The sequence below is a fragment of the Mastomys coucha genome, unplaced genomic scaffold (assembly GCF_008632895.1).
Source record: "Mastomys coucha isolate ucsf_1 unplaced genomic scaffold, UCSF_Mcou_1 pScaffold18, whole genome shotgun sequence".
Classification (NCBI taxonomy): Eukaryota; Metazoa; Chordata; class Mammalia; order Rodentia; family Muridae; genus Mastomys; species Mastomys coucha.
In genome coordinates, this window is record NW_022196900.1 from 43,155,528 (window position 1) to 43,178,479 (window position 22,952).

Below are 22,952 nucleotides of genomic sequence, written 5' to 3' on the forward strand. Positions count from 1 at the left end.
AAAAAAAAAAAAAAAAAAAAGGGAGGGGGTGTGGGAAGACCCGGCAAGCCTGATAGGAAGCTGCTAAGAGGACAATGTCATCTAACAAAACCTGCAGGTCTCTAATGAAACCGAACTCGTTAATTTTTTTCCTCAAAGCTTTCCTTAAATAAATCCATAAGAGGACCTTGGAACCATGTCCCCCTGTAACTGCTAGATAAATACAACATACTCACCGGCTTACGGCAGCTGTAACTTCAGAGGAAAAGAACACGGTTCCACTGTGAGGATGCCTTTCCTCTCTTCTACCAGATCTTTTTTAAAACCCAACTAAAATTGGAGTCCTTCCTTAATATAAAACCAACAGAAATCTTCAATGTCTCTTTCGTCCCCCGGTCTCCAAAGAGACTCTCAATGGCCAGACCTGGCAGTGAAGTTACCGCGGCATCAGCCAACCTCCCGGAGCACTGCAGGGGTGAATTTAAGACCTGTCAGTGGCAGTGGCAGCTACACTCACTACTGTGGCGGCTGCTTCCGCAGGAAGGGATGCTGGGAGATTTTTTTCCCCAATCCCTGCCATAGCCTAGTCCTAATCCATCACTGTTTAATTATCCTAGAAGAGCAGGCAAGGCAGGTACAGCTGGACTGGGCTTATAAAAACCGTAGGACCTTCAGTGATTTCTCACCTAACTTAAGCATTTCTCCATCTATCAAGAAGTAGCATGAATTACTTTAAGAAAATTGAGAACAGGTTGCTATTCCCAGACATAACTTACACTTACTACCCATGGACTTTCTTAAAAGACAATTGAGGTACAGGGAATAAGGAAAAATCGGTTTCTCTAGAGTTTTCAGTCTAGCAGGATATTTCACTGACCAACACCTATCACATAGCAGTCAGATCAAGGTTGCTGGAAAGGCCAACTTCAGATTAGCAATCTAATAAATATTATTTCAAGTGTGTTTGGGTTTAGAATTGCGGTTTTTTGGTTGTTGTTGCTTTATTTTTGTGTTTTGATTGTTGACATGGAATCTTACTCTGGAGCCCAGGCTAGCCTGAACTCAGGATCCTTCTACCTCCTCTTCCCAAATGCTAGGCTTATATAGGCATGTGTTATCAAACCCAGCTCTTGAAGTGGATTTGGCTAATCCAAAACCAAAAACATCATCCTTAAAGAACTCTACTCCCGAGAGCCTAAATAAGCAAGCTCCTGAAGCTGAGCTAGGCTGTCTCAGTTTGAAGAGCTGTGGGAAGAAAGGCCGTCTATAACTTGGTTTCACCTAACAAGGGCTCAGCTCACAGCAGAACTCAAACTGTCTTCTTATGGGACCCATTACTTTTCCTGATTATAAAAGTAGTATCTGGATATGGTATCACACACCTGTAATCCCTCACAGGGAGGTGGAGGCAGGAGAATCAGGATTTTAAGGCCAGTCTCCACTACATAGTGAGTTTCAGGACAACCTAGTCTATATAAGACACTGTCTCAGAAAAGAAAATAAGTTACTATCAAGTAAAAATGAGCTGGTGTTTCTAGATTATAAATAATAACTAGAAGATTAAACCCAGATACAATCCTATAATGCAGAGATAATCACTGCCAATATTTTATAGCTTAGAACACTCTCTCCTTCCTGTCATATGGACTGGACTTAACAATTCTGTGTTTTCTTCTTTTATATATTACTCTCCATGAAATGTATTATCTTCATGTTCATAATGTTCCTGGGATGACATGAATAAATGTCTAGTCGTCCCAGGTAAGAAACTGAGGGCAAACAAAGAAGCCATTCCACCCCAGTCTTGCTGGAAAGCCAAACGAGTTTACTGGGGTCACTTATAGAAGACTCCAAGGTGGTCACCCTACCAGCTCTACCCAGTGTGGGTGACAACTCAGGAGTGACTGTGTCTACACAGTCCTGACAAAGTCATCTCCTCTTCCTCCAGCAACTGTTTTCTGCTTACACGACTTTAGGGAGGGGCTCTGTGAATCTCCCACCTGTCATGATCTGTTCTCAGAACCAGTTTTCTTTTTCTTTTTTTTTAAAGATTTATTTTATTTTATTTTATTTTATTTTATTTTATTATGTGTATGAGTATGCTCTGGCCATGCTTGCTCTGGCGTAATTGACTGTAGCTGTCTTCAGACACACCAGAAGAGGGCATCAGATCCCATTACAGGTGGTTGTGAGCCACCATGTGGTTGCTGGGATCCGAACTCAGGACCTTCGGAAGAGCAGTGAGTGCTCTTACCCGCTGAGCCATCTCGCCAGCCCAGAACCAGTTTTCTATATCTGGTCAGCTTCCTTTCTCCCTAGATACACAGCATCTCTTCATAAGAAATATAACTATTCATAAGAAATATATGTGACCTATGGCTAACCACCTGTACTTCTTTTTATTCTTTTACACCTATTTATTATTTGTTGGAGAAGAGGAACACACAGGTACCACACACAGCACATATGAAAGTCTGGGAACAACCTTTAAGAGTTAGCTCTCTCCTACCATGTGGGTCCAAGATTGAGCTCAAGGTAGGCAGGCCTGGCAGCAAGAACCTTTATCCACTGAGCCATCTTGTTGGCCTGACCTAAAAATGCTCACTAGAGTTAGAACCATAAAGACAGTTGATATATTTGTGTACCTACTATGGTCTATATGGTGTGGTGAGCAGAGCAAATACAACTGCTACTGTCCTGGAGTTCTATACAGAGAAACTATATATTCACCAGATGTAACCAATACTGTGTTACCAAAACAAAAAACAAACAAACAAAAAAAACAAACAAAACTACAGACACCAAGGAACACATCAGAGACCTGCTCTTGTGAAAGTTAAAATGGGGCAGGGGGGAGCCACGTAGCAACCCAACTGCAAAATTCTCAGTACAGTGTAATTCACACCTTCACTTGTCATCATTATTAATGTCTTTCAACTAATACTTCCTTATCCTACACTAAAACTTAAATGTAGGTTTCAACTATATTTTATGACTATAATGTATGTGAGAATAATTGATATGTGTATAAATTCTCATACAGTTAATCAATTAGAATATAACAATTACAATAACTCCAGGAATCTTTTAAGCAGCCAGAGACCACAGGTTTCTAAGCATCTCCAACTGACATGCCCAGAAGCTGAGGAAGGTTAAAGATGAAGAACATTGGAAGGTGTAAAACTTAAAATGGAGTTTTTCACATGGCTGGGGGGTGGGAGCAGGGAAACAGAACATTAGAAATCAAACCCAGATGCACAAGGGCTAAGTAAGCTCTCCGTCACTGAGATACAACACCAGCCTTCAGTGTTCCTTTAAATGGCCTTATGTAAGTGTTTCCTCAGAAAGATGACAAGTGGCATGCTTTTTTTCTCATTGGTGGCATACGTAAAACACACTTCTTTCCCCAATGAGTACAGAATCGTTTGCCTCAGTACTTTTTCTCTGGTATTACAAGCCACCCACCCCTAACCCCAGCAGTGCTGACACGGACCTGACACGGACCGGACCGAGGCTTGGCTGCAGGAGGATGTCAGGGAGGGTGTGGTAGTTTAAGGGAGAAAGTTGCCAGTTGGCAGTGCTGTTTGAAAAGGTTAGGGTGGGGGTGGGCTTTGAGAGTTTATGGCCTCTCCCCATTTCCAATCCACTCTCTTTTCTTTCTGCTTGTGTTTGAAGATATGACCAGCCAGCTATCTGCTATCATTGCCTTTTACACCATTATGGACTTCTCCTTTGGAAGTGTAAGCCAAAAAGACTCTTCTGTAAGTTCCCTTAGTATGTATTTTATCACACAACAAAAAGAAACCAAGAGAAACCTAGAGACTTCCTAGAATTTTTATCCATATACAACCAGCTTTGGTCCCCAAACTAGCTTATGACTGGCTCTATGATGTAGAGAATGTGCTCAACAGATGTCTGTTAAGCCTAGAGTATCTTATAAATTCATAAAATTAGTATGGGAGAAGAGGTGGTAGAGGCGGAGCAAGAGGAGGAGGAGCAGGAGAAGGAACAGGAGGAGGAACAGGAGAAGGAGGAGGAGCAGCAGGAGAAAGAAGAGCAGGAGAAGGAACAGGAGAAGCAAGGAGGAGGAGCAGGAGAAGGAATAGGAGGAGGAACAGGAGGAGCAGCAGAAGCAGGAGGAGCAGGAGCAGGAGCAGGCAGGTGGCACCAGCACCCCACCATGCAAAGCAGGCATTCTCTTACACATGATCTGATGGGGTGTATCTCGAAAATGGGGAAACATGCAAAATTAAGTTCTTTTCTCTTGTCTGTTAAATGTAGAAGATTTTTTTTCTTTTATAAAAATGCTTTTTAATGTTAGATCCATTGTGCAGCTGCATGAAAATAACCAGAATATCTCATATTTTGGGTGGTATAATGGTTCTATAAAACCATTGAGAAAGCAGTGCTTTCTCAATATCTATTGAACACTGACTGACATTTATCTGTGAAGCTTGTTCTATATCTAAGTTAACAAAATACTTACAAATCAGTTACTTCATAGGGTAAAGGTATATGTATAAGAAAGTAATTCTTGCTGGGCAGTGGTGGCATACACCTTTAATCCCAGCACTTGGAAGGCAGAAGCAGGTGGATTTCTAAGTTCAAGACCACCTGGTCTAAGAGTGAATTCCAGGATAGCCAGAGCTACACAGAGAAACCCTGTCTAGAAAAAAAAAAAAGAAAGAAAAGAAAAGAAAAGAAAAGAACATGGAACTAAGTGGAAAAGCATCCATAAACTATTTTAATGACTAAGTTCTGTTAAAAATATAGGATCGACCTGTCTGTAAATGATACCACTGTGCTGATGCCACAAAGGCGCACATTGAAATCACAGGTGTCACTTCAAACAAAAGCGTCCACCTGCCGTGCATGGGAAACAACACTGGAAGAGCATCTATCAGCACTGCAGACAAAGTCAGAAGGTTCTGATGACAGCTGAGAACTGCTGTCCTATATGTCCGTTCTGAACACCAAAATAAAACACACAGCACAGAAATGACTGCACAATAATGAAAGTCATGTAAGTCCCTTGTCACTGCTTCAGCTCTCAGTGGCTGTGACTTCCTAATTCGTTAGTGACTTATTAAACGTGTATGATACACAATACTAAAATACACTCAGTAAAAAAAAAAATGCCGCTCATCCCAGTATCTCTAAGCCTTTGAGGAGTTCTATACATGCTATTCTATGAGCACAATGAGAGAAGAAGGCGGGAGAGGAAGAATTAGAGAGACACCGATTAACTCTCAAAACAGTGATGGGGACACATTTCAAAGGATGAAATTCTAAAGTATCTGCTTTTAAATGTTTTATTAGTCATTTTAAGTGACTGTTTTATCAAAGGTAGAAAACAGATGGCATGTCAGGGGAAAAGGCAGCCAGAAGGCAGTGGAAGTTAAGAGGCAATGGACTCACCTAACACTTAATTGGCAGGCCATTTTACATAAAGCTCAAGTAAAAATTGAGTCAGCCAATGGTTGAGAAATGGCAGAAGTGATTCCTTTAGCACCAAGTAGTGTTTGCATCGTTAGATTGAGCACTAGTGAATTATCTACATGAGCTGACAAACGTAACCAGTCACAAGTCATTTTGTGGAAAAGACCCAGTCTTTGAACAATCACAGCAGTTATCCTGTGCTTGGAAGTGCACAGTGCCGGCAGGAATTTTTTACTTTTATGTGACTTCGTGTTTTTTTTTTTTTTCATGTGTGTCTGGTGAGAAGCCAAAAGAGGGCTTTAGAGCACTTGGCCCTGAAGTGACAGAAGATCCTGAGCTGCTGTGTGGAGGCTGGGAAGCGAACCAGGTCCTCTGGAAGAGTGGTTTACTTTTTTAACAACTTAACTATCTCTTCGCTAGAGTTTTTTTAATATGCTGCAAATCCTTATATTCTCTTGAGTATATTTTCTCATCAGGGCATGCTTTAGTCTGAGCATCTGTGGACCTCCAAAATTCCTCTGTGGGGTCTAATCCTCAGGTGCCAGGGTAGAAGGCTAGACTTCAGGAGGACAATTGGGTCATAAGGACTCCACTCTCCGTGGATGGCCTTACTTCCTGTCTCAGTTAGGGTTTCCTGGCCGTGAAGACACACCAATGCAGCATTTATAAAGGACAACATTTAACTGGGGCTGGTTTACACATTCAGAGGTTCAGCCCATTATCATCACAGCAGGAAGCATGGCAGGATCCAGGCAGTTGTGGTGCTGGAAAAGGAGCTATGAGTTCTACATCTTGATCCATAGGCAGCCAAAGAGACTCTCTTCAGCACTGGGCAGAGCTTAAAAGCATAGGATGAGTCCTCAAAGCCCACCTTCACAGAGACACACTTCCTCCAACAAGGCCACACTTCCTCCGACAAGGCCACACCTACTCCAACAAGGCCACACCTACTCCAACAAGGCCACACCTACTCTAACAAGGCCACACCTACTCCAACAAGGCCACACCTACTCTAACAAGGCCACATCTACTCCAACAAGGCCACATCTCCTAATAGTGATACTTCCCATGGGCCAAGCATATTCAAACCACCACACTACCCTTATAAAATAATGTGCATTTGATCAGTTTGCCTCTTCCCCATGTAGAGACCAAGAGACACAGGCTTTTGCTCCTCGCTTGGACCCACAGGGCAACTAAAGGCAACATGGGAACCTGGCCCCTTTACCCGAACTTCATGTGTTCCTTTACTTCCAGTCACTGTTCACCTTTGCAGCTACCATGATCATCATCACTGAAGGAATGTCTGGTGAACCAAGTCAGCATGAAAAAATATGAAATACTTTCTAACAATTATTTCCTAACATTTTACTCTTAAAACCTTAAAATAGATAAAATAACACATTACCACCAACTGACCACCAAATGAGGGTGGAAATGGCCCTATGTTATCCCATACTCATCCACAACTTATAGTTGAAAAGATCAGGTGTGAGAAAGATAAGATGTCCACAACATATTTTTATTTCCATTGTAAGCTTCTAATCATCTGGCTAAAAATACCTGCCTATTTCACCTTCTCCAAGCATGGCTAGCTCTCAGAAGTTCTTGCACATCAACACATCCATCACCATTCCTGCAGCCTCGGGATTCCATTAAACACCTACAACCTCCCATATCAGAATTAATTCAACTCTTAACAGGGTGCCATGGCATGAGAAGCCATTGCTGAAAACACGTTAAACCCACAACCGTCCTAACAGTCTGAAGACATATGTGATATGTCTTCCTTTAACCACTGACTTTCTAGACAGATTTCTGTCCCATTGTCCACAGTGGTTATGAGGAAAAGTCAACCCAAACTGTCAAAGGGGGAGGCCCCCAAATGCCTAGTCCATCCCCTACTACTCAACTCCAGGAGTCTGCAGCCATTCAACAACACTTATGTCGACAGCCCCATGTCTTTTCTACATCCACTATTATATGCTTGCAGACATGTGTGTTCAGGACAACTTTCAGTAGTGTGGTTCCTGGTGAATGAACTCAGGTCATCAGGCTTGGTGGCAAATGTCCCTATTCACAACCATCTCTCTAGCCCCAAAGACTTTTTTTTTTTCAAGATAGCTTTTCATGTAGCCCAGGCTAGCTTCAAGCTTGCTACATAGCCAAGGATGATCTTGAACTTAATCTTCTTGAGTGCTGGAATTACAAATTTGCACCACCACTCCTAGTTTACTGATTGTGGGGATAAAACTCAAGGCTTTACATGTCCTAAGCACATTCTTCTCAACTGGGCCACAATTCCAGCCCAAAAGCATTTTGGTACTGTTCCTATGCCATGTCAAAGCTATTTATGAACAAACTATTTCATGTCCTACCATAAGAGTATGTGCACAGACTGGGAAAGAATGGCTTCTCATGAGTGAACCACGGAACACATGCCAACAACAAATGGTTCAACCAAGAAACAGAATCTTACAAGAGAGATTGTAGGGTGCTGTGTGTAACACACATGGCAGATCTCTACAAGTTATGAGATGGGTCTGCTGACCATACATCTCCCTAAAAGCTTTTCATGCCACACAAGTCACAAAACTCATGAACATGTTCATCAGGCCAGCCAAGACTACATAGTGAGATCTCTTCTCAAAAAAATAGATAGATTAGATTAGATTAGACAGACAGACAAATAGATGAACAGATAGACAGACAGACAGACAGACAGTGTTAGAATAGCCTAAGGAGAAATGCTGTCTAAATATAGCAAGGTATGAGAGTTGGGATGACAAGAGAAAGAAGGGACCCTAAGTGAAGTCTAAATAAATAAGAACAATGGACAGACTGCAGTTAGCATAAGTGGTCAGTGTTAGCTTCCTGCTACTATAACAAACGCTGAAAGCCAGGCGACTTCAGATAAGGAAAGGGTGTTTGGGCTCACACTTTGCAGGCTTACTTCACAGCTGGTCCATCTCATCACCTTGAGGTCTGTGGTAAGGCAGTACATCTGGGCAGAAGTGCGGGGCAAAGGCAGGCCATTCACCTTGTGGGAGCAAGGAGGCAAAAGGGAAGGGGGAGGCTGGAGTCTCCTGATTTCCTTCGTCAGCACACAATACTGCCAATGACCTGAAGCCTACTGTGCCCCAGCTCTTAAAATTTCCCAGTACTTGGCGAGAGCACCAGGCTGAGGACAACACCCACACCATAAATGTGTAGGGAAGACTCCCGATCTGAATTCTAGCATGGTCCATGTTACTCGGTGTGAGAAATATAATGAGTTATAATATAATATAAACATATTATATTAAAAATATAATAATAAATGACCAATACAGGAAGCCAGTGCAGGGTGCACAGGAACCCTCTTTGCTCATTTTATAGGAAATCCTCAAGTCTGAAGCCATTTCTAAATGAAAGGGGCTTTTCCAATCCTCACTATGATTAAAGTGGCTTTTTCTGTTCATTTACTTTTGTTTGTTTTTTAGTCTCATGGGCAATCAACAACAACAACAAAACATTAAAACCTGTGGACAAAATAAACATTTACAGTTCTAACAGAAAAATATTAAATACACTATAGCAAATGGAAGGTTAGGATAGATATAATTTAATATCCACAAGAACATAAGAGATGCCCAAGCTGGTGGTAATGCCTGTAATCCTAGCACTCAAGAGGCTGAGACAGGGGCGGTGGTGGCGCACGCCTTTAATCCCAGCACTTGGGAGGCAGAGGCAAGTAGATTTCTTAGTTCGAGGCCAGCCTGGTCTACAACGTGAGTTCCAGGACAGCCAGGGCTACTCAGAGAAACCCTGTCTCGAAAAAACAAAAACAAAAACAAAAAAAAAGGGGGGGGGGGGACTGGAGAGATGGCTCAGCAGTTAAGAGCACTGACTGTTCTTCCAAAGGTCCTGAGTTCAAATCCCAGCAACCACATGGTGGCTCACAACCATCCGTAATGAGATCTGACACCCTCTTCTGATGTGTTTGGAGACAGCTACAGTGTACTTACATATAATAAATAAATAAATCTTTAAAAAAAAAGAGGCTGAGACAGAAAGATCAAGATTTAGAGGCCAGCCAGGGCCAGACTAGGTTCTGTCTCTAAACAGTAATGACAGCAAAAGTAAACAGGTTCAAATAAATATTTATTAAAAAAAAAAAAAAAAGTAAAGAGGTTCAAATACAGTCTTATACTTAAGCACTAAAACAGGCATCATTTAAGGAGTGGACGATGACAGATTTTAGGTCCACCTGGCAGAAGCTAGCGTCATCCAAAAGTGGGAAACCTCAACTGAGAAAACTCTTCCATTGTACTGGGCTATAGACAAGCCTGTGAGGCAGCTACATGATGAGTGATTGATGGGGGAGGGCCCAGCCCACTGTGGGTGGTGCCATCCCTGGGCAGGTCATCCTGGATTCTATAAGAAAGCAGATAGAACAAGCTATGGGGAGCAAGCCAGTAAGCAAACACCTCTCCAGTTCCTGCCTCAAGGTTCCTGCTGTGTCTGAGTTCCTGTCCTGACTTCCCTCAGTGATGGACCTTAGCTGAAATAAACCCTTTTCTCTACAAGTTGCTTTGCTCATGGTGTTTCATGTCAGTAGTAGTAACCCTAACTAGCACAGTGTGATTAATCCTCAGCTTACACTCTATGGTGGTACGACTGAGGCCTACATCACTCACAGAGGACTGGTATCCACATAAACATAAGAAACTTTTTTGAAAGTGCTAGGGTTTGAAGTATGTGTCCTCACCCAGGGAAGGCCTCACCCTCAGTGTGGTAAGAGTTGAGATGGGAAATGACGGTTCAAGTTCAAAGGAGTGAGGCGCTCACAATGAGATCGGTGACTCCCAAGAACAGTGCTCCACCACGTGAGGACAGAGCAAGACAAACCTGTACAAGTGGGAGACACAATGGCCTCGCTAGAACCCAGTCACGCTGGCACCTTTATCTCAGACTCCCAAGGGTCAAAACACGGAGACTGTTTCTGTTGCTTAAGCCATGCAGTGAGCTGCATTACATTCCACTTACGAAGCTCAAGCTAATTACCACAGACTGGTATTTCAGGTTATGGAAACAGCAATAAATATATCCATTCATCCCTTTTAAACCAGCAATCCTATATCCAAGTTCTTAATTATTTCCAAATAATTCAAACATAAACAATTCAAACATGTGACAAAGTTATATATATACATATGAAAACATACATCACTTCAACCTTTTTTAGTTCCGGAAAGATGGCTTGGTGGTTAAGAGCACTTGTTGCCCTTGCAGAAGACCCAGGTTCAACTCACAACACCCACACTGCCACTCAAAACTATCTCCAGGGACTATATCCTTAATTCCAGTCCCAGAGGAGTCAGTGTCCTCTTTTTTAGAACTGTAGGGGTTTTCGTGTTTGTTTGGCTTTTCAAGACAGAGTTTCTCTGTGTAACCTTGGCCATCCTGGAACTCAATCTATAGACCAGGCTAACCTCAAACTCAGAGATTCACCTGCCTCTGCCTCCCAAGTGCTAGCATTAATATCCTGTGCCACCACTTCCTAGCTTAAAACATATATATATATATACATATATATATATATATATATATGGTTTTTTTTTTAGACCAGTAACAACTTAAATGTTTAACAATGGAAAGATACCTAGCTACAGTATCCTACTTGATCTAATACTATTTAAACATTTAATAATTTAAATTTAAATTTAAATTATTACAAAAACCATCCAGGCTTAAACACATAGTTAAAATTAAATATTAAGCAAAAGCAATAATCTATAATAAAGTTAATCATGTAAATAATATGGACAAATGTTTAGAACATTAGCTATAAGCAAAGTAATTTACTGGAAAGCATTCTTTTATTTAACAATGCAAGAATTAAATATGGTTGAGAATGTTTGATAGATCCTAAGTGTAATTACATCCTAACTTTTTCATTACAGAGCTGTGACATTTTTCTAGACACTGGCCACTACTCTCAAAAAACTGAGAATGAAATACTGGCATTTTATACACAAGAACCATCAACTTCTCACTGTGACACACTTTTTTTGTTTTTTGTTTTTGTTCATCTAGAGAGGCTTTCTCTATGTAGCCCTGTCCGTCCTGGAACTCGCTATGTAGACCAGGCTGACCTTGAACTCATGGAGAACTACCTGCCTCTGCCTCCTGAGTGTTGGGATTAAAGGCATGGACAACCACTGCCCAGCTTCACTTGTTATTATGTTATTACTTACCTAGAGATGGTCTCCAAGGCATCTTCAAAGATGTCCTGGAAAGGAGTAAAACAGACAGTGAGTTTCTCAAGAATGGAGAAAAGAGAGTGAGTCTACACATAAGGGAGTGGGTAGGAAAAGGATGGGGGTGGGGGGTGTGCAGTAACAATCCTAGTGGATACCACCCACAGAGGAGCTCTGTGAATTGAAGTGAGATTTCTTTCTGCTTTTACTGTGGCAGAGTATTCAGCCTGAGATCAAAGTTACCCAGTGCAGCTTCTTTCACTCAGTAGCTTTCACTGCTCAGTTTCATTCACCCCAACAGAGAACATCCCATGAGTGACAGGACATGCCCACATCAGTCTTCGTTTTCTCCAGCCTTTATCTCAAACCTACCCACCAATCCTATGATCCTGAGCTAGGCTTAAACCACCGCCATGCTGTGCTGCATGCCAGTAGCCTGCTCAAAAGCATCATCATCTTCTGTCCTAGGTAGGGTCACTGCTGCTGTGATGAAACACCATAGCCAAAGCACCTTATAGAGGAAGGGGATACTCAGCTGACACTTCCATATCACTGTTGATCACTGAAGGAAATCGGGACAGGAACTCACACAGGCCAGGAACCAGGAAGCAGGAGCTGACACAGTGGCTGTGGGGGGGGGGGGTGCTGCCCTCTGGCTTGCTCCCCATGGCTTTCTGATTGAATCCAGGAACACCAGCCCAGGGATAACATCACCTACAATGGGCTGGGCTGGGCCCTCCCTCATCAATCACTAATTAAGAAAATGCTCAGGGCTGGAGAGATAGATGGCTCAGTGGTTAAGAGCACTGACTGTTCTTCCAGAGGTCATGAATTCAATTCCCAGCAACCACATGGTGGCTCACAACCATCTGTAATGGGATCCAATGTCCTCTTCAGATGTGTCTGAAGACAGTGACAGTGTACGCACATACAAAAAATAATAAATAAGGTTTGGCAAGATGGCGCAGAGGTCAAGAGCACTGATTGCTCTTCCAGAGGTCCTAAGTTCAATTCCTAGCGCTCATATAGTGGCTCACAACCATCTGTAATGGGATCCGATGCCCTCTTCTGGTGCGTCTGAAGACAGCTACAGTGTACTCGCATACATAAAATAATAAATAAATCTTAAAAAAAAAAAAACCTAGCCAGAATATTCATATTCTCTCTCCCCCCTCCCTCCCCCCTTCCCCTTCCCCTATCTCACATGCCCATATACTCCACACTCAGACACACACAGAGCACACACATGTGCTCCCTTCCTTCCATCGAGCCATCTACCCTCCTTTCCCTTTCGGTAGGCACACACACCCCTGCTCTGTTCTAGATCCCTTTAGAGGATCCTTGCCCGGCTCCTTGCCGCAGCCATCAGAGCCCTGTCCGCCTGCTTCCAAGCACACCTCCAGCCTGCCCCTCTCCCAGTCCTCTTCAGCCACAGAGCTTTCTTTTCTGCTCCTCTAACACACCATGCTCATTTATGTCTCCCAGCAGTGTGGCCCTCCCCGGCCCAGGCTGATCACCCCACTCGGTTTTACCACAGAATGTCATTTCCTCAAGGTTAGGACTTTGAGCACACTAATTAAAGTCACCAAGAATAGCAACTTATAATTTCTCATCATCTGACTTATTTCGTCCACAATACTTATAATCTATAATCATCTTCCTTTTTGACCTAGCAAATAACTAATTGTAAGAAGGAGAAAATGTCACAGTTGCACTCCTTGGGATTTAAAATACCATGTGAAAGCAGGAAGCACCACACGGTCCTGCATTAAGGTCAGAAACACCAGACTGCCAGTTGGCGCGGTAGGAACCTGACTGAGCTTACCATGCAAGCCTCATAACCTGGGTTCAGTCCCCAGAGCCCACCAAAGGCAGAAGAGAGAAAAAAAACTCTGAAGTTGTTCTCTGACACCCTGCCCTGACACACGCCCCCTCCTGTTGGCTGCAACAAAGTAACAACAGCAATGGAGGTATGGGACATGTGGAAGCCTCCTAAGAGAAGACCACTTCCTCCTGGTAAAGCATGCCTATACTTCCTTTGCTTTGTTTTCATGCGCTTTAGTCAGCTCTGTTCTATGACTTTAGGTGAAAAGAATGGGACCTGAGTTGTACCTCTAGCCCTGGGTGGCAATGTACCACCCAGGTAGTATTATAAGGTCACAAAGAAATACTATTTCCCCTTGAAGGGCTAACCCACGTGGGCATGTCCAGCACTTGGAAATCTGTCCAATACTCTTGAAAGACATTAAAAGATGAGTGTGGAGCCAGAGAGATGCTCAACTGTCAAGAGCATCCTCGGGTGCCACACCTGCCGAGGACCTGGGTTTGGTTCTCAGCATCTAGATCTGGGAGCTCACAATCACCTATAACCCCAGCTCCAAGGGTTCCAACTCCCTCTTTGAGCCTCTGTGGGCACCTTGAACCCATGTGTACATACACAGAGAGATACATAAATAAAAATAAAAATAGGCTTTTTTAAAAAAGATTAATTTATTATATGTAATTACACTGTAGCTGTCTTCAGACACCCCAGAAGAGGCCATCAGATCTCATTACAGATGGTTGTAAGCCACCATGTGGTTGCTGGGATTTGAACTCAGGACCTTCGGAAGAGCAGTCAGTGCTCTTAACCACTGAGCCATCTCTCCAGCCCCAAATAAGCTTTTTTTAATGGGAGTAACAACTGTCCCCTCAGTGAGGTGTGTACTTCCCGAGCCAGAAGCATGTCTCTATGCAGCTACAACAAATGTCCACTGCTCACTAAGCCTGCCTGAGGTTCCAAATTCTCTCTCATGACCATAGCTTCTTCCTTCTGTCTCCTTTCCAGATTCCAGCCACAGATCCTAAATCAGCCTTTTGAGACTTAAAGCTTCATTTTTACAAATAACATACAGTTTTTTAAACCCACAGATATGAAAGTCTGGGGTTGTAGGTTAAGTCATCCCTGTGGGAATGCTTCAATTGAGCACTTCTGTAAATTGGAGGAACCACAGACAGACATGGTGGCATATGCATTTAATCCCAGCACTCAGGAAGCAGAGGCAATTGGATCTCTGTGAGTTCCAAGCCAACCTGGTCTACATAGTGAGGACAGCCAGGGCTCTGCAGAGAAACCCTGTCTCAAAAGGCTTTTTTTTTTTTTTTTTTTTTGAGAAAAAAAAAAAGAACTATTTAAAAAAAATCAAATTAGTTCATTTTTCCTAAGCAGATGCTTCGTTCTGATGAGCTGTGCTTTACTCAGATGACGCAGTTACTGAAGCAGCCTAGACATGATTCACACACAATACTGTGAAGATCTTCATTTTTTAAAAACGGTAAAGCACAAAAATGCCTTTCCTTCTCACATGTGAGAAACCGTGTTGCCTGCCCACGGCATAGAGCTGGCACTTGATGAGAGTATAGAATGGCCCTTCAAACCAGTGGCTTGGAGGTCCTAATGACCCTGGAAGAAGGTGTGTGTCAAGTGCAGTGCCACTGCACCAAGGTGCATCACTTCAGGACAGGAAGGTCAGACACAAGCCGGGCACAGTCTTAGCCTCTCTGTTTCCCTTTTCCTTCACCCATCCCAGTGTTAGCATTTGTAACCTTGGAGCATGGATGGACATTCACAATACCTACAGAGAATGGAGGGCACTTGGTGCCCACTAGGCATGATGGCATGAGCCCCACCCACCCTCCCAGCCTCCTGCAGGTCTTGTACACAGGGCTTGGTGGAAAGTCTATGGGTCACATGCTCCATCGCATGCTCTGACATCTATGGGGCAGGTTTGTCTCTGAGCACTAACAGCATAAGTAAATATGCACTAATGACTTACTTAAACTGTCAGTAGAGGATGGTGAAAATACAAGTTAGCTTGGGAGACAGACCTGTCTGGGTGTGACCCCTGACCTGAAGCAAGTCTAGCCCTTTAATCCTCCATTTCCTGGTGCTATGCCGGGAATCTCATCCCACTCCCAGGAGTTCTGTGAGGATTTCGGTGACACAGTGCACAGAGAGCAGGCCTGACTCAGAACAGGCTCCACCAATACAGTGACATGGGATTTTCATCCTCAGAAATGAGATGAGTCGGCTGACTCCTGAGGACAGAGCTAGAATCCTTCATTCTACCCAAGACTCTGAGCCTCTCCTAGAAAGGAGAGAAAAAAATCAGATGAGGGTATGTCTGTAGCAGATACTCCCAAATGAAAGCCGCCATCTCTTTTCCCTTCTTAGATGCCTCCACCTCAGAATCTTTCACATGCATCCCCTTCTTACACAGTTGACCTTCAGCACTGAAAGCCTAACTCGTGGGCACAGACTCACAGGACCTCAGCACGCCAGTGAGCAGTGCGACCTCCGCTGACGCACACGCAATCTTTTTAGGATCCAGCCCCCTCAAGAGTAAAGCGGAGAGGCTGGCACACGTTCAAAGTCATAAACTCTTTGAAAAAAAGAACCTCCTCGCACAAGCAATCGACTCTCCAAGCTTCTGGGTTCAGCGGCACCAACCTGACCCTGCATAGTGGCTGTTGTGTCTACCAAGAAAGGGAGCTGTTCACAGAACGATTCTTGGGCATTTCCAACAAGCACAGGGAAGTGAAGAGACCATAGACGAACCACCAGATGTCGCTGTCAAGGAGAGTAGGGCAGCAAGCCACTAGCTCCCATCACCCCCAGATTCGTGTTTTTAAAAGCGAAAGTTAACTGTATGAGGAGATGCTGTAGCTTAAGGGAGAAGTTCTAAGAACTTAAACAAAAAAAAAAAAAAAAAAAAAAAAAAAAAAAAAATCACCCACAATCAAAATTGCTGCAAAACAAATGCTCTAAATTGCCAAAACAGCACATAGCATGACTCCACGGAGCAACGAGTATGTACAGACATAAAATGTGCTCTACATCTGGAAGGGGAGGTGACCAAGAGCCACAGATAAAATTGTCAAAGTGTATATAAAAGATATTCTAATAGATGTGCACTGCAGTGCATAGAGTATAATAAAGTGTATTTGCAAAAGGTAACTCTTTTATAGTTGTATATACTGAATTTATTTAGTATAGATGAGCAAATTATTCACTTTCATTGATACTGCTTGGCTAAATCTTTATTTTGTTTTTCGAGACAAGATTTCTCTGTATATAGCTTTGGCTGTCCTGGAACTCACTCATGTAGACCAGACAGGCCTGGAACTCACACTGATCTGTCTACCTCTGCCTCCTGATTAAAGGCGTGTGCCACCACAACCCAGTTTGGCTAATGTTTTTATGACTGTAAAATAAACCTTGCAAATTACTTATTCTATCCACACCCCTGTCTTCCAGTGCCATACCTGCCCAGTTCACAAAAGGCTAGGTAGGGCCTACTATTCGTTTGAGAGTGGGGAGCAGAGGAATAATTTTACACAAAGAGAACAACAAGCGGAACCAAAAGACCATCTGATTTAAACTACCAGATAGTTTTAAACTATTTGATTGTGAAACTAACACTAATGGAAGTATTTTTAAATTAAAAGGAACAGAGTTCACACCACAATAATGTTTCAATTCCATGCTATTAAAATATGACTCAGTGGGTAAAAGTGACTTGCTGCCAATCCTGAGTTCAATTCCCAGGCCCCACATGGTAAAAAAAAAAAAAGATTCCTGTAAGTTGTCCTCCCACCTCCATAATCATGCCATGACATGAAGGTGCCCACGTGAGCATGCATATGTACACACACAAAAGCAGGTAGTGTGTGTGTGTGTGTGTGTGTGTGTATGTGTGTATGTGTGTGTACGTAATAAAAATATTCATACATAAGTATCCCTCTGTTAGCATACATAGTCTTAGGGGAAAAAAGACAGATCAAGTAAGCTGGCTTAGTAGTGTGGGGTGGGAGAGCTAGACCTGTCCCTCTCCGGCTGCCCATGACTCTCCTCAGGCCATGGCTTCTGGTATGATGCAGGCAGAGAAAGACTCATCCTCTCTGGGAATTTGATCATGCTCCAGGGAGTATATGAACAACACAAAATGAATTTTTTTTCTTTTTTTCCCTTTCTTCTTCTTTTTTTTTTTTTTTTTTTTTTTGACTGGGGTGGGGCTTAGTGGCAGAGGGCAGACAGGGGAGGTCTGGGAGAGATGAACAATGTGAGAGTCCCAAATAATCAATAGAAATTAAAATATAAAAGAAAACATATCATCAGGCAGTGGTGGCACACGCCTTTAATCCCAGCACTTGGGAGGCACAGGCAGGTGGATTTCTGAGTTCGAGGCCAGCCTGGTCTACAGAGTGAGTTCCAGGACAGCCAGGGCTACACAGAGAAACCCTGTCTCGAAGAAAAAAAAAAAGAGAGAAGAAAAAAAGAAAACATATCAAATGATCTTCCACAGGTAAACTATGGCACAATGATGTCACTCAGTTCTCTTCAGTTGTTACATAAAAAATAAGAGTGGAGCTATTTCTAAGACATATGAAATAAAAGTCCCAGTTCTGGAAGAGAAAGCATGAATGGCATTCCACCTACATTCCATCTATATCTGTAAGGTGGACCCTGTGAGTATGGTAATCAATGAGAAAGACCATAATAACTTCTTGTTTTGTTTTGGTTTGGTTTGGTTTGGTTTGGTTTGGTTTGGTTTGGTTTGGCTTGGCTTGGTTTTCGAGACAGGGTTTCTCTGTGTACCCCTGGCTGTCCTGGAACTCCCTCTGTAGACCAGGCTGGCCTCAAACTCAGAAATCTACCTGTCTCTGCCTCCCAAGCGCTGGGATTAAAAGTGTGTGCCACCACTGCCCAGCTCCATGTTAACTTCTGAGTGACTTAAAGTTTACAACAAGCATACCTTTGTCTCTCACACAGAGCAGGAACAGGCTGAATACTATAAAAAGGGACACTGTTCCTTTAAGAAGCAGATCCAGCACACAAGGAGAAGGCTCAGGCACAGTAAGGCCAGAGAACACTACCACTCACTCTGCTCCTTCTCATTCTGGCGACTTTAAAAACATAAAAAAAAAAAAATAAATAAATAAAAACTAAAAAAAGAAAAAAAGAAAGAAAAAACAAACATTATTTGGAAAGGAATACAACCTTACATACTAGTCGCCAGGTTACTAGCACAAAGCATGCCTGTGTGCCACTTACCCAAACTCTCCTGTCTCTGACACTGCCACACTGATTTCAGAACCTGCTCTTCCTTCTCTCCCAACACCTCCTTCCCTTGCTTGCTGTCTAGCTATCCACACAGTTTATTTTTCTAAGGCATCTGACAGTAAGGTGTGACGTACTTACAGCTCAGTGTGGTCTACATACCGCAGCCTGTGTTTACCTCTTAGGCAGTCTGGTTCTCTAACTTAGACTACACTTCATGCCAGTTTCTATCTGTCAGCTGACCCATCTCCGCAGCACTTTTTAATCCTGTAGTACAGGCTCTGGAATAGTGCCAGCTACTGCACTCGGCTGTCATGCCTCTCCTGCCTTCATTAACCTGGAGTTTTTATTCCATGATCTTCCCGACAACTTCCTTTTCTTCTCTCCTTTTTACAGCATGCAGCACTAAAGACTTCAACAGTGAGTCTTCCATCAGCATGGACTCAAAGACCCCAACTGATTTCAATGTTCTATAACAGACTTAGTGTCTTTAACCATTGGGGTACTCCAACTGTCCCAAATATGGCCCAGATAACTTATAAGTTCTCACAACCTTCCCTCTTGAGAAAACTCTAATGCTTGGTGCTTGCTTGCCATAAGAATTCCTGGGTCGGAATTCGTACCCTGTGACTCTGAGGTATATATGAGTAGATACTACCCCACTACAGCCGGGGTTCAATATCCTGCTCAGGCCACCTGCCCCTCCAGTGCTGTTGACTGGAATCACCTAACACAGCAGACCATTTCTCCACTGCAGTGTGACTATTTTTGTTTGGCAGTTACTAAGATGTTTAAGGTGACGGCCAGCAAGATGGCTCAACAGATAAGGATGTTCCGAACCACTCCTGCAGTTCTGAGCATAACCAGTGGAATGCAGATGGTGAAAGAACAGAACTGACTCCCAGGGGCCGTCCTCTGACTTCCCAGCATATGTGCACAATGAATTAACTAACTGCTTAGTTAGTTAATTAATGTAAAAAGTAAGTCTGAAGAAAAGCACTTGAGCTCACATGACTACCACACTCCTCCGGCGAATGAGCCCCTAGACTCAGCACCGAGGACAGTGCCATCCTGACTTGACCTCAGGCTCCTGGAGCAGTGTAGCAACAGCCTCTGGCAGCATCGACTCCTCTTCCAGCCTGCCTAGGGGATTCTACCACAGCAAGCTGTTTGTTTATCTTCCATCAGCGTGGACTCAAAGACCCTGACTGTTTTCAATGTTCTATAATACACCTAGTGTGTCATAACCATTGTGGTACTCAAACTGTCCCAAATAAGGTCTGATAAATTGTAAATTCTCACAGCTTTCCCTCTTGAGAAAATTCTAACGCTTGGTGCTTGCTCGCCATAAGAATTCCTGGGTCAGAATTCTTACCCCGTGACTCTGAGGTATGTATATCTTTTTTATTTTCCCAATCCTGACTCTCGTATCTGACACACCAATGTACACTCTCAAATGGACTTTAACAGTGTGTTTGGTTTGCTGCTGTCTGAAACTGCCTTCACCACTTAGCCATTACCTAATCTCTCAACTCCTCCAAATGCCTGGCTGTGGATTAGGTCCCACCTGCTAAGATTCGCAAGTGCATACTGGGCATAGTGACACATACCTCTAGTCCCAGACTCTGAAGGTGGGGACTGGGAGAAGGAGGACCCTAAGTGTCTAGGCTAGCCAAGGCTAAACAGTGAGAACAAAATAAAACAAAACAAAACACAGGCTCCTCCAGAACACAGAGCACCATGAAGGGCTTAGCCCCAGTCATGGTTTGTGTCTTAAATAGCCCCAGAGGGAGGCTCCTGTGTAGAAGGCTTGGTCCTCGCTGGCAGTGCGCTACTACTAAAATACTAACTACTGGGCTGTAGTGGAGCCTGTAAGAGCTTATGGAGGGAATGTGCCCTTGGAGGGGATACTGGAACCTGTCTATCTTCTCTCTCTCTCTTCCTGGCCACCACTAGAGCAGCAGCAATGCTCCAGCACATCTTCCCGCTGGAGTGTTCTGTCTGGCCTGGGGCCAGCTGACCACAGACGGAAACCAAAACAAACATTTCCTCCCTTAAGTAAGAGCGGTCCGGAGAGCTAACTGACAGCTAACTGAAGGCCCAGAGCACCAGGGTCTTGTCTAAGTGGGTCATTTCTAGATAGGACTGGGGAGGTCATGCATGAACGGGAGCCTAGATCAAACACTCTAGAGCCCTGCCAAGGACCTTATTTCCTCCTGAAACTGCCTACAGCAACTGCTGTTTCCTGCAGTGAAAATTAGATAGAAGAGACAGATAATAAAAAGGAAGTAAGCAAACAAGATTGTGCAGATGATACCCACAGCCAGGAGAAAGCCTGGGCTCCGCAGTCCAGACCCAGCCGATCTGAGGATAAGGAACCAAGCTGAGCTTCTGCCTTAGTCAGATTATCACTGCTGCGATGAAACACCACAGCCAAAGGGAAGTTGGGGACAAGTGGATTATTTGGTTTACACTTCTACATTACAGTCCATCATTGAAGGAAGTCAAGATAGGAACTCCAACAGGGTAGGAACCTAGAGGCAGGAGCTGATGCAGAGGTTATGGAGGAGGGCTGCTTACTGGTTTGCTCCCCTTGGTTTACTCAGCTTGAAGTGGGCCTTCAATCACTAATTACGAAAATACCCTGCAGCCTTGCCTATAGCGGGACCTCATGCAGACATTTCCTCAACTGAGGCTCCCTTCTCTCCCGGATGGCTCTAGCTTTGTGCCCATGTTGACATAAAGCTAGCCAGCACAGTCTCTCTTTGGAAAGTTGACCTCTGTGGTGAGGATAGGAAATTCAGGAATTGGTGACCGGTGAGTCAGCCAGACCAGGAAGCACTCGCACAAGAGCTCTATGGTAGGGAATAACTTGGCACTGAGAGGGAAAAGCGGCAGAGAAGGCAAGAGACAGCTGGAGGGAGGCAAAAAGCTTAACCATGCTGGTCACGAGGAGAGTGGTTTTCTTCTAATTACTATGGACAGCCACTGCAAGTCTGTACACTGAGGAGAAACACGTAATCAGTGTCTGAGAAAGACCGGTGGGGACACAGAACGGAGAACAGATCATAGAGGGCAAAGAGGAGGCAAGACCACCAGCAGGGTGCTCTCCCGGGGGTGGGGGGCGGCGCCATGGAAGACCATTGTATATTGTATAGGGTCTTTCCTGGGGGCCACAGTGAGAGCAAAGGAGACCAAAATGGAGCTACAGACTCCACAGCCATGGCTGACGGCAGAAGAAGGATGACTGAGAGGTGGAAAGGGAGGACGAAGGCTGACACCAGGCCTTTGGGGATGCGGTGCTATTTTAAATCCATCTGCAAAGCCCTCTGTTTGCTTCAGAAGATCACAAATGGATGACAGTCTCAGGTGACCTCCCTGAAAGCCAGCGTTTTCCACATGGACAAGAGTTCTTTAAACAACCTTACAATATTCACATCTAACCTACTGTTATGTGATATACAGACAACTGGGCTTGTGTACTTCCAAATGGGAGACTTCTTAAATTTTCTCTGACCTCTTTTTGCCCAAGAAATGATTATGCAACGCCAAATATACAGGTATACAAAATAGGAATATAAATTAAACATGAATTGATAATAACTAAATTTTAAAAACGTGTTTAAAGACAACTCCTTAGCATGCATCTACTTTTACCGTGTATTAAGGACGACGGGGCTGGAGAGTAGCTCAGCATTAAGAACAGTTGTTGCTCTTGCAAAGGACCCAGGTTCAATACCCAGCAGCCACATGATGGCTCACAACCATCTAAAATTCTAGTTCCAAGGGATCTGACGCTCTTCTGAACTCCAGGGGCATCAGGCACTACATGATACACAAACATACATTCATACAGAGAGAAAACTCTCATACACTTAAAAAAATGAATAAAGGTAAAAGCGAATTTGCATACAAATAAGGAGGATCTGTTTATTTTTCTATAAAGAAGTAAATGTTGGCTGAAGATTTGATACTGCAGGATACTAAACATCTTCAGCATTTTTCAGAGTTAAATATTTTGATTTTATAACAGTCAATGCAACAAACACCACATGAAAACACAGCATGTTTTTTTTTTTATGTGTTTAGACCATTTCAGAAATATCTGGAAATTCTGTCCTAATTCCAAACCAAAATTCATTTAACATTTTTTTAAATGAAACTAAAGCTAGTAGCTAAACTAGCAATTTTTT

At 43.4% G+C, this 22,952-nt stretch overlaps 1 protein-coding gene across 3 annotated transcripts in view; it reads right to left on the reverse strand.

The window, feature by feature from the left end:
* The window catches only part of Ttc39b (tetratricopeptide repeat domain 39B), a 97,979-nt gene that overhangs the window by 62,823 nt on the left and 12,204 nt on the right, over nucleotides 1–22,952 (reverse strand). Inside the window, exons 1-2 of one of the 3 annotated variants that reach the window (XM_031377762.1) lie at nucleotides 11,658–11,685; nucleotides 8,372–8,458 (exon numbers count right to left, since the gene is read on the reverse strand). Coding sequence is in view for 1 of the 3 variants with exons in the window: in XM_031377761.1 (XP_031233621.1) it covers nucleotides 11,658–11,692 (35 nt within the window). In the remaining 2 variants the exon portion in view is untranslated. Of the gene's footprint in view, nucleotides 1–215; nucleotides 481–8,371; nucleotides 8,459–11,657; nucleotides 11,693–22,952 lie in introns of those variants that run through there. The other 2 variants (XM_031377761.1, XM_031377763.1) reach the window with 2 other exon arrangements.